General features: G+C 35.5%; 1 protein-coding gene across 3 annotated transcripts in view; it reads right to left on the reverse strand.

The window, feature by feature from the left end:
- The window catches only part of PPP4R3A (protein phosphatase 4 regulatory subunit 3A), a 45,271-nt gene that overhangs the window by 18,694 nt on the left and 13,941 nt on the right, over positions 1–12,636 (reverse strand). For 2 of the 3 annotated variants that reach the window (XM_086614100.1, XM_086614102.1), the window contains 2 exons: positions 8,476–8,574; positions 5,474–6,091 (listed from right to left, as the gene is read on the reverse strand). In XM_086614100.1, the coding sequence (XP_086470226.1) occupies positions 5,474–6,091; positions 8,476–8,574 (717 nt within the window). Of the gene's footprint in view, positions 1–5,473; positions 6,092–8,475; positions 8,575–10,127; positions 10,190–12,636 lie in introns of those variants that run through there. The other variant, XM_086614101.1, reaches the window with a different exon arrangement.

Below are 12,636 nucleotides of genomic sequence, written 5' to 3' on the forward strand. Positions count from 1 at the left end.
GATTGCCACGACCCAGACTTATGACTGGGTTATTTACGACTTTAAAGACTCATTATTTATGACTTTATGACTCATTATTTATGACTTTAAAAACAAGAAAACCCACAGACAAAGTAGGATCACAAAAAAAGACACTATTTACATTTGCGATTCAATTCTCAAAGCAGTTCTCGTCCCAAAAGGCACTTAAAAAAAGCATGCTTCAAAAGCAGGCCTCTTAAATATAACTAACTTTCAGTTATCAGATACTTCATATGTCCGTGATTACAGATGAATGATCAAAAACATCCCTTCTCAAAAAAACATTCAAGAAACTCAATGACATCTAAGTTGAAAAAAAAAAAAAAAAAAGAGTATACCTTCCATTCTATTTTCCACCTCCATATGCATGTCAGGCAGAAATAATACTGCAGCCCAGAAAGTGGAAGTTTCATAAAATGTTACCAGCAAACAGAGAATTACAGCTTCAAACATACATTCCTTCCTGCTATCATCCCAGAAGATTTCATAGCTTACAATGTTTCAATCTCCTTTAGCTCACCCTGCCTTCCCACGCATGCCTTCATTTCACTATCAATAAGCTATTTCCACTTGAGACAACATGCAGAAACAGCAGCGGGATCCACCTAATCACATTTGGAGTTTCCGTACATTGAAAATAATTTTCTACAATGAAGAAGTTAATCTCAGAAACTGTTAGCATCCACCACTTGCAAACTTCCTTCACGAAGTCATTTTCCCCATAAAGTGTCATCCTTTTATACTTTATTGCAAAGTAAATTCTGCTGAAAATAAATCTCCAGAGTTTTTTCCTGAGCCAACTACTCCAAAACAGCAGACTGGCAGGAGACATTCCAATTCTAATACATCTGGGCAAAACTATCAACATGCACTGACACAATTCTTCCTCTAGAACAACTACAGATAATTACATTTACATCCACGGGGTTCTGTTAAGAACAACTATCTGTAAAACCACTTTCAAAATTAAAGCGCCTGTAGTTACATATAAATCCAGTAAAATACACAAATGTTCCTAAATGCCTACAATTTTTTAGTTATTGAAAAGGGAGATAGGCACTGTCAGTAATATGATTTCGGTATTTAAAAAAGCTGCTTTACCAGTACAGTAACACCATGTGATCACTGCTCTACTAGACGCATACATTATTTCAACATACGTCCAATTTTCCCCTTCCACTCGCCACTTTCCTGAAAACAAAAGACTCTGAAGTCTAAATGCACATACTTTAAAGTAATCCTAACGATATTCTGCGTTCTGCAAGATAAAAACACCGCAGGATCTTGCTGGCAAAAAGAACACGCCAATGAGAAAGGGGGGAGAGAAAGGAAGGAAACAGTGTTTGCTCACTCTATGGCGCAGTTTTGCAAGTTTTTGTTTTTTAAGAACTAGTTAATAATACAAAGGGAAAGAACTGGTGGCCTCCAGTGTGAACATTAGTATGTATTTTTTAAATTGCAAAAGAGCGTCATATAAAGTAAGAAACACCACTTACCTGTCCCACCCCCACTCTCAAAACTTGGTGAACTCCATGTTTCAGCAAGGTTTCTTGGTGGCTAGGACATCTCAAGACTAGAACAGGCTGGACCCCAAGCAGTAAGAGCATATTAGGAGGGGCTGAAATTGGAAAAAAATGTTATATATCTCTTTTGTATTTACGTACAGCAAATCATAAGACCTGTAATTGAGCAGGTCTCCACAGTGGTTAATTCTGTAGACTGGAAATACTGGTATCATGGGTTTGCTATCCATCATGACCAACAGTATCTAGTTTAGTGACATCTTGATGTAGTTACTTAAAATGATGGATCTTAGACAACGAAATCGCAAATAAACTAACGTCCATTTCTCAGAAAAGACCATCAGTGTAAGCATTTTTATAAAGATTATGGGAAAGCTAACCTTAATGAAGGGGGAGGTAGGAATACAGTTCACAACCCTAAGTGTCAAAGGTGACTCATTTCAGTTTTACCACAGAACGTGCAAAAGTTATTCATCTACTAAAGAAAGCAAAATCATGGATGCAGGTATCTTCCGTGACTACAGAATTTACATCTATTTTATATCCTAATAAAGCCAGAATTCATAGAATCAGCGTACTGTCTTAATAACAGAATTCACTACTTATAATTGAAAAATTGACCTTAAATGTCAGTGACGTTTAATGACCTTAAATGTCCTATCTTGACATCAAATACCTTAAATAAGACACAGCGGCAATTCACCCAGCCTGTGAAAAAACGTAAGGCACAATCTGCACAGTCTTGTACAAATTTCTAGTCACTTTTCTGTAACCAAGTTATGGCTGAGTTAATTTGAGATGAGGGTATTGCAAAGTGCCACTCCAGTTAATACACAGCCTGACATGAAAAGGACTCTTTAGAGCTCATCTTTTTTTCATGGTGGAGGTAACAGCTTTTCTTCTCCTTTCCTTCACAGCCAGTGAGAGAGGAAGGAATAGAATATAAAACAACTCAGTTGTACACACAATAGTTGCAGTGTGTCACAGGATATCAGCTGCTCAGGGAGTTTACTTTTAATCTGAAAAGTAACACTTCCTAAAAAGACATGTCTTTTGTCACACCTCCGGTGGTCCAGGAGAGACAACCTAAAGTCAACAGCAGAAGCATTAACAACTTGTATTACACATCAACTGAGAACTCGAGACTCTTCCATGGCTCCCAGTAAACTACTATGAAGCATCCCACCAGAAACTCTTTAATTAATAACGACTTACAAAAGAAACAGCTTAAGTAGACATGTAAGTCTAGTGACCACCTGGATCGCATAAGATCTAAAATAATGAACACCAGGAACTCAAATCACAGACAACTCTAAATCTTTCATGAAACAACACACACCAAAGTATTGTGACACAACCAGCTCCAGAAACGCATGTTAAACCATCCACTAACGGAAGAAAGTAAGAATTAGTCGCAGAAGTGAAATCAACAAAAGTAGTCTTAATTTTGTTCGCAGAAAATTATTTATTCTGCTTAAAGAAATGAGCAGGAACAGTATCATACATTTTATACATAGACTGTGGGAACGGGGGTGTTGAGAAAGCAAAGGCAGAACAAAACTTTAGGGGGCAGAGATTACAGAAAAGTGCAACCTGACATATTGCTCTATAAATAAATGAATTTTAAAATGCCAGGTAAGTAGGTTTAAACCTTGGTTTAGAGCTACAGTGTGAAAACTTGAAATTTCAATCAATCAGTCAAGCGTTTTAATCTCTTAGAAATGCAATGGGCATATAATTTCTGATTGCCTCTTAATTCCCTCAAAACCCAAGAACCAACCACCAATGTCAAATAATTTCCAACAGATTCTTATTTATTAACTCAATGCTATAGAGTGTACCATGAAAGGACTAGGAATGCAATATAGCACAGGGTGTATTTTCTTCCTTGTGCGCTACCACTCTTGGCTCCTCAAAGCTGTAGAAAGCACTTGAACAATTAGAAATATTTATTTAACTTTGAAAATTATGCAATGCTAATTCTTCTGGCTCCACCACACAGGGAGTAAGCTTTAGTTCCAACCATAGACAACAGCAACAGAAGTGAAGATAAGGTTCAGAAACCTGTGGCACACAACAAACCAAAATCAGATCTGAGCCTCTATTTCAACTGTAAACTGCAAGTAACAAGTTTCACAACCACACTAAACCTTGATATTCTAACCTAAGCTTACCCTATATCTATTAACCTAACACAGGTTGCAAGAGACAGAAAAAAGGAAACTAATCAGCCACTAGTCCTCCATCAAGTTACCTCAGGATTTCTGGCAAACACACCCTCAATGATTTTGCAGGATCAGGTCCCCTTTTTCTTTGCCCAGTTTTCCTTTTCAAAGTTCAAGATGTCTCTCACAGTCAGCCACTGACACCAAGACTCCTGAATAATTCTTCTCCTCCTCAAGCCAAAATGTATCATCCTCAGGACTTTGCTTTTAGCTTCCGAAGAGGTCAAGATATTTCAGAGATGCTAGTCACTACTGCATACTCAAGTTGAGACCCGTTAACTGAATCTTTTTCAGCACTCTCTCAAAGTCAAGCTCATAAGCTTTCTCAAACCGGCCACTCCAAAACAATTAAGGCCTGACTGTTTCAGATACACATTTGTGACTTTGTTTATCAGAGACACACGTACAGACATGAAGAGTTTGTTTCAGTTGGGCAGGAGCTGGGGTTTAGTACTACGGAAGATGCCCCAGGTGTTCTATCAAGCCTCCAGTGGCTGCTCCAATAAGTGATGGTCTGTCCACAAGGCACATGCCTCAGCTGCTAAGCCTGGGTGACATCGTGCATGTCAGGCTGCTTATCAAATACTCCATGTGTGGACACGACAGATTAAAGCTCCCAGAGAGTGGATTAAACAACAGGAGTATTCTCATCAAGTGAGTGTGGTGGATAAAAAGTTAGGAGGCCTAGTTTTGACAATGATTTGCCCTGTGAGTTTGCAAAAGGAATTTTCACTCTCCTTTGCTGTATTTTCCATGAAAGTAAACACGGTGCATTCTGAGTTTCAACTGAAGATAAACACAATTAAGGTAATCAGTAGCATCTAGCACTTTCTCCATTTCTCCAGATCAGACAGCCCCTACAAAGACAGTGGCTATTCATTTATTAAATATTAGAAGAATTAAGTTTATGATAATTAACTTCTACAAACCACAATACATGTGCTGTAACACTTTGCTGAGTTAGTCGAAAGCTTTAGGAAGTTCCCATTACAGAGATGTCCCACCTATTTCTACACAGGAAGTTCATGGGTTGGTGCCCAACACTTAAGACATGTAGGCAAGATACCTAAAGCATCATATAATCTCTTTATATTTGCAATCAAAAGTACGTCATGAAAACCTGGTAATTCCAAGCAGTATTATTTAGGAGACTTACAAGACAAACTAAGAAAACATTCAAGCACCTAAGGCAATGTTATGTTCTGAACCTTTACTTTCCAAATAACTGATGTAATTTACTTCAAAATTAGAAACAGTTATATCCTGGTTTGAGATTATATTTATGAAATTTACGTGAAGTAATTTGTGGTGTGGGTTTTTTTGTCATGGTAACATGGCAAAAATTATCCTTAACTGTAGTGCCTAAGAAATCCCAAAATACAGAAGAAAACCCCTAACGAAATCAACACCTCAAAATGCAAACAATGCAAACAATACTATTAATTCCAAACAACCTCATTCAGGATTCTACAGATATGTTTGCTCCCTTTAAATCAGTTACAGAGAATGTAGTCGAAAATCTGAAATTTAGGAACACATTTAACAGCTCAGTACTCAAATCCATGTCTTTTATATCATACTTCAAAATTACTTTCAGAATCACAGAAGTGAAGGATCCACTGAAGCACCTAAACCACTCCAAGAAAGATCATCCAACTTTCTTTGCCCAAGCACAAATAAAGAGACTGAAATTCTGAAACTTACCTGCAACATACCAACTATTTCCACTTTATTAAAAAAGATGAAAGAATGAAGTGTTGACAGCATATTTTCCTCAAAAACTGAGGGAGTGGGTAGGACCATATCTTGAATGTACTGTACTCTGTATGTCTGATGTATTTTTTGCTTCAGCTCTGGATCAGATATAGGAATCACCTCTTTAAATTTTGCCGTTTTAGTCAGAAATTCCCTGTGTTTCCGCGACTGTGATAAAGACGGATCATATTCTAGGCATCCAATTACGTCCATTATACATTCCTCAGAAAACATGACTTCAAAAAGTGCAGTTCTGTTCAAAAGGAAAATTCCCTTGATAATTTCATATAAGTGATGTAGTCCTTCAATGTTCTCCAAGTCTTCACACACATGAAAAATTTCTAAGAGCTTCTTAATATAGCCCTCATTTTCCAGTGCTAGTGCGAGTTTTTCACGACGCAACGGTGAAGGCAGTGAAGATGCCACAAGTTCTGCAATTTCCTCTAGTCGACTTAATTCACAAGATGGCAATTCTAGACCTGGTGATGACATATCATCAAAACGTTCTTCCTCAGATTCATCGACAAGGTCCTGAGTGATATCGACAGAAGGGTCTTTGCCTTGAACCTACAAAACAAGATGTGTTCAAAAAACGTTTTCTGCTACTTGAACGCTTTTTAAAAATACCACTTCAAACATTGCACGCTTTTTTTGTATGGCCAAAACAGAAGTACAAATGTAAGTTTGACATTGAATATAGCTGGTTTGCAAAATAAGAGATGATTAAAAGATTTCTTCAAACAGAAGGCTTTATAAAATTATTTCTACATTAGATATTTAATTCTATCTATTTTCTACAAAAAGGAGGAAGAACAAAGAAAAAAATCTACATTTTCTGAATACTTCAAATAAAAAAGAAAATTCATAGTTACTAGTATGGATGACAACTTTTTAATAGGCTACAGAACTAAGCTATTTGTTTCCAGTCTTTATTCTCTGCAGACAGATTTTCAAACGCAAACCAGTATTACATTATTGCAGTGATAGCTTTAAACATTTATCTATAGGCTATTTAACTGCTCTTAATGCTTTGCAAAGCTTCTGCTACCTCAAATAGAGGAGAGAGGCCAGTCTTCCTAATTTAATTGTTGCTTTCAGTTCTGGAGAGCTGCAGGTCAAAATCCGCTACCGTGCACTTTCTAAAAACTCAACAGAGGCACAGAATCCCCTCTTAAGAACAGAAAATCCCAAACCAACATTAACAAAAGAGTGGTGGAAATCTGGAGCTGCCAGAAAAACAAGGCACAGGACCTGGAAAGACCTCTCTAGAGATAGGACAAGGAAACTGCAGAAAGCAGGAATTAGTGAAAAAAAAACAGACACAGACGCCTGGGAACCAGAGTCTTTCAGCTTTAATGACATCTTAATTGTAGTATCTGCTTGGAGTCTGATGTGTCAAATCCAGAAAGGCACTGCTGTGTAGAACAGTAGAAGGTATTGTTCTTTTTAATCTTGAAAATCAGCAAAAAAATATGGGAGAAATAATTCTTCATGGATAACAGTAAGCCTATGCTTAGATTAAAATCCAAAATGCCGTTAAAACCCACATACTGTTCTTCTTATATATCAGCAACCACTTCTAGCATAAGTGGTATCAAAGTTTTCCTTTTAGAAGAAGCTTTAATGACTAAGGAAGCTTAACATCTTTAAAGTACACTAGACCAATACAATAGCATGGCCTCAAAACAGGATGTAAAGACACTGGTTTCTCACAAAAATATTAGATCTTTACATCAGGCTGAGGAAACTGGGCTTCTTATCTGGGTTTTTCCCAATAACACAATTTCCCCTTTCCTCCATTTTGTTTCTGTCCCCAACTTTTGGTCCTTTGACTGCTAAGGTGCCTGGATATGTTTCTGTACTTATTTACATAAGTTTCTGTACTTACTTGCATAAGTGGTAAACTGTTGAAAAAAATGAATGATCTACACACATGCAATTAGGAAAGCAGATTTCTTTTGCTTTATTTCTGAAATCAGTGAGAACAAACTCCAAAGGACAGAGTGAAGAGAGCTAGATGTTTTTTAAGAACACAAAAAGACAGCACATAGAGAAAGAATTAGACTAATTTAGAGAAACCCCACCTAATGTAGTATAGAAATTAGGAAAAGTTGTAATGTTTAGAATGAAAAAAAAAAGCCAAACGAGAACTGACAAATTGAACTAACACCGGTGAATATATTGACTGAACTCTTTTGGGTATTGGTCAATAGTTAATACCTGACCAAACGTTATCTGGTTGCAGAATTAAAACATGAGTTAATTAGCACATATTAAAATACATACATGCTACATATAAATTGTCTGATTTCTTTAAAATGTAAGAATTGTAGCTTTAACGTGATAAAACAGAGATAGAGCTATCTCCTACTTGAACTATCAGATCGATCTTTCATACTCTGACAGTCAACAGTAAATACTATCGCATTTACAGGGAAAAAAGTTCTGTTGAGAAAATCAGTATTCCCTCCCCATCTGAAACAGAAGAATGAAATAAGAGAAAGAAAAGAACGAGAAATGTAGAAAGAGAAATGTGAGTAAGATATGGTTAAATTAATGAGAAATACATTATAAAATTCAGTAACTGATCACGTACATTCTTCTTTTTACAATAAAACTTTTGCCAGGTAACCTTTTCCCTTCTGGCCAACGTGGAAAAATTAATTATTAAATTAACATTTATGAAACTTTTTAAGCACTCATTTTGAGCTAAACTTCCTTGGGCGATAGATAAGAGAGCTAAAAAGCTATGTTAAGCAAAAAGACCTGAGAATGCTCTAAAAAAATAGCTCAAACATAGTCAAAGTTCGTATCAAATTTCTGAAGGAAGGAGAAAGCTTTCAAACTCAACTTTCTACTCACTGTGTTCAGATTCACTTCTTAGAATAGTCTGAAAATTCTGAACACAAACATTATTTAGGTTGTCTCAATCTTACATTTATCAAACTTACCTGACATATTTTTTCCCATATTTCATCACATCCTGCTTTTTCTTGAAAGCTAAGTGCCAAATCATAATTTTCAGCTTCAGACCACACAATCAGGGTATCCTTTAAAGAGAGGAAGAGTATTCTCAGGCATATATTTCAGATTTTACAAACCTGAATAGTGTTTAAAGAGTAAAATTTGAAAATAAAAATAGCTTGACACCTAATTATGACACGATAGTATTACAATACAAATGTAATCATCATACTTTGTAAGATTTCTATGCATTCTGAGATTCTTAGTATTAAAACCACTTCTGCATAAATCAGAATAGGGAAGTTCCAGAAAGGTACTGAAAGTTTTAGTTCCTAGTTCACATAACCATAACATTGTAAATCTCAAAAAGGCTGATCTAGAATATGTACTTCTAACTCAATGCATTCTCTGACAAAATATGGTAACTAAAGCAACAGGTTTGGTTTTGGTTGTTTTTTATTTGGTGTTGTGGGGTTTTTTTGGTTGTTTTTTATTGTTTGTTTGGTTGTTTTTTGTTTGTTGTTGGTTTTTTTTAATCCGTTTCAATTGGACCACATAAAACTGCACATCTTTTGTAGGATCAAAGTCACAATCATTTTTTCCATTTTTTTATAGGCTCCAGAAGACACTATGCTAATGCACAGAACAGCTGCTTAGAAAGCAGCCCCAAGATGCTTACTAACTTTAAACAAGAACAGAAGCTTGAATGTGCACACAGCTGCCTAGGAGTACGCACACCTACTACATTGAACCTTGCACACCATTTTTACTTATTTCAAACTACAGCTCTGAAAGGATGTTTTTTCTTAGCATTCCAGAAGTTAGTTGAAACTGGGCTGAGCTATGTTTACTACCCAGACACTCATGCTCTCATCTACTTACTAGAATAGTTCAAGAGTTTACCAGAGCCCTCATAGTGCATGCAAAAACAATATATGGAAGTGGAAGCTGATGCTGCTAACAGCAATATGGCACGCTGATAAGGTATTTGAGGCAGTCGTTTACAGACAGTCTACTAAATAACTGTTAGAATAAAAAAAAAACATGAAAAGAGAAGAAAATATAATCTGCATTATTTACATATTGAATCAAGTTTTATTTTAAAAGTCTTCTGTCTTCCTATAACAGCTAGCTGAAATATAGCCACATTAAATATATATAGCCCCATGAAACTGCATTATTTCAGTTAAGTGCTAAAACATGCATTTACTCACAAGGACAAGGGACATCAGAATTTTTCTACTTATATTTCAATGACAATCATAAAACACAGTATTTTTGCTTCATTGAGTACAGATTTTGCTTATAGTCATTATTCCTAAAGGAATTGATTTTAAATATTTGCAAAAGCACTATAAGTTGCCAGACATTTATAAAGTATAGGACAGTTCATTAATTAGGTTTAATTTATTTCAAATATTAAAGTGAACACTGAGGCTAAAGAGAAATCTTACATTTAGATTTTGATACGCACTTACCAGAAAACTCCTTAAACTGACCTATAATCCAAATAGCACAATCAGCTAGCTCCATTAGGATTCAGTCAAGCAATACAATATAATCAATTTGCCATTACCAGAGCAGCTATACTGCTTCAGAGGCACTAATGGCTTTACCTTGCAAATGGCAAATAGTTTACCTTTTCCTTTTCCAAAGGGTTGAGGAAGAGGTGGTACACAGAAGAAAGAGGTTTAGGAAGACCACCTCCAAAATACAAAAGGAAGAAGAAAGTCACAATTAATAGTTTATTCTCTACAAGACAGGTCACGGTGCAAATACTCTGGTAATAACAGATTGACAGCACCTAGTACTGCTGACTCGTAAGAGAGTAAGAAAAAGAACAGTTTACAAAATTTAGAAAGGAAAGGTCCAAAAGAAAAAAAAAGTTGTGGGGTTTTTTTTTACCATCTTTTAAAAACATTATGTACCTTATTGCAGTACTCATTGTATGTATCAGGTTCAAAAATCTAAGACATTTATCTCTGCAATTAGAATTTACACTGCAGTAATTTTAAAGGCCACTGTCTCATCAGCTTCCCACTAAGTAGCACTTTTAAAAAAACCTAACACTAAATCTTAAGTAGATCCTAGCAGAATTTGCAACATTCCTATCTAATTACATTTCCATTTCAGTGAAAGAGGTTAGATTTCTAAGCAAGCCATTTCCAAAAGAAGATCAAAATGTATTTTCTTCTGTATAAAGAACACGACTAACAAATAAAAAAATGACTAAAAGAACACAAATCAGGACAGCGTTATTTACATTAACTGCAGTAAATTGGATAAACAAAAGCTCTAAGTCTCTGAATAAAGTCCAGCACCGGACCAAAACAGGTCAGTCTGTCTTTTTCTTCTAGGGAGAGGAGGGATGGAAGGAGGAAGGCAGGCAAAGAAAAACAAAAGGGAAGACACAAAGGTAAAGCTGCTTTTGAAAACTATAGTCACAGATGTACAGAAGTGTATTTGGCCATAATATAGCAATTATTGTTGTTAAACATCATCTACTATCATGTGTGGAAGTTCAGATGGTATTTTTTCACCTCTACACATTGTGATTTTCTTATTTTAATTGTTTCTCCTTTGGAAAGAAAAACAAAAAAATGCAGAAAGAAATTATTTTGAGCAGCAGAAAAATAATCTTCGAGTTTGGTTTATTAATATGAGAAAAATATTTTGCAATTGCCAACAATAATTTCAAATGACTAGTTACCTCTTGTCTTATCACACACGGATTTCATATTATAAATTAATATCAGTGCCTCAACAGAAATCTATAAATTGCTACTCTCCAGATCCTTAGCAAGAATATTTGTTTATACATCCTTTCTTGCCTCAAAGGGCTTTAAGAAGAGAACAGGAAACAAAGTGAGAAAAGCACTTCATTCTGTTGCATACTACACAGCTCAGTCAAAGTTTAAACTCATTGTTAAATGCAGAGAGTTAACGTAATTTCATTTTCTTAGTCCTACAAAGCTTATAATCATTACATACAGGGAGAAGCCACTCAAGGAAATTCTAGATGTAGTTAAAGATAAAAAAATATGAACAGAAGTCTAGTTTTTGCTTATTTAAAGGAATCTTTCTATGTGTTTGATCTGAAATCTCCTCAGTGTAATCTGAATCCACCAACTACTTTGGATCTCTCAGCTATGGAACAGGACTATCTGTTGCTTCCAAATGCCAAGCATTACTTCTTGCAACTCCAAAAAGCAAACAAAATTTCTTAAGACTGCTTTCTCCATTCCAAGAGAAAACAAGAGTGTGAATAAATATGCTTAATAGTAGCACTTATCAGTTAGAGAAGTAAGGAGATGAGTCTGGCACATTACCCCTCTATGAGGATAAAATCTTTCATCTTACATGATTCATAAAAGCAGTTCTGGCTCAGTTTGACGAAAAAAAATATCCTTTTTTTTTGCATTATATGCAATATATTAGCCTCTAGACAAGGAACTGGATGAGATGACTGAATGAACAATCTAAAATTTGTTCTTATCTAGCTTGACTTCAAACACAATTAAAATGTGAAACTATTATTAAATCACAGCTACATCGCGTGAACTGAGTCATAAACATAGACAAATGTTATGTCATTGAAGGCTTCTATACTGAGTGCTCTGCAAGAATACTAGCATTCTAGCTCCTCACATTTTTCAAATGCATTAGAATTCTTGGCAAGATCTTTTTAAAATAGGATCAATAAACAGGAAACTAGTTATGTAGAGTTCAGAATTTTATTCTGAGTTTGATATTTTGACAATATTGCCAGTTGGATGGGTCATCACTACTTTAGCCCATACAACATTTGCTGTCTTCCTAAGACCATTTACATAAATTTGCCTTCTTTCATATTATTGTTCATTACAACTGCTCAGATAGAATGAGAAATTCTTAATTTTTAAGCAAAAATTCTAAGCACAGCCTCTTTTTAGAAGACTCATGTATTTAACATTCCCATAAAGAGGTATTTCTCCTTTCTACCAATGAAGGTTAGCTTTTTGCATTCTTATCCTTATAAAAAGTACAGCCTGAGGCAAAACTCCTTCAGAATACAATGGGCATTTCTCTGCTGCTTGTCTCATTGGCTGCATCAAGCCCACATGCAGCAAGTTCTGGTTAGTTAGAGGTTTTCAAGAAAGCACTGCTGT

Source organism: Tauraco erythrolophus, chromosome 6, assembly GCF_009769465.1.
Source record: "Tauraco erythrolophus isolate bTauEry1 chromosome 6, bTauEry1.pri, whole genome shotgun sequence".
Lineage (NCBI taxonomy): Eukaryota > Metazoa > Chordata > Aves > Musophagiformes > Musophagidae > Tauraco > Tauraco erythrolophus.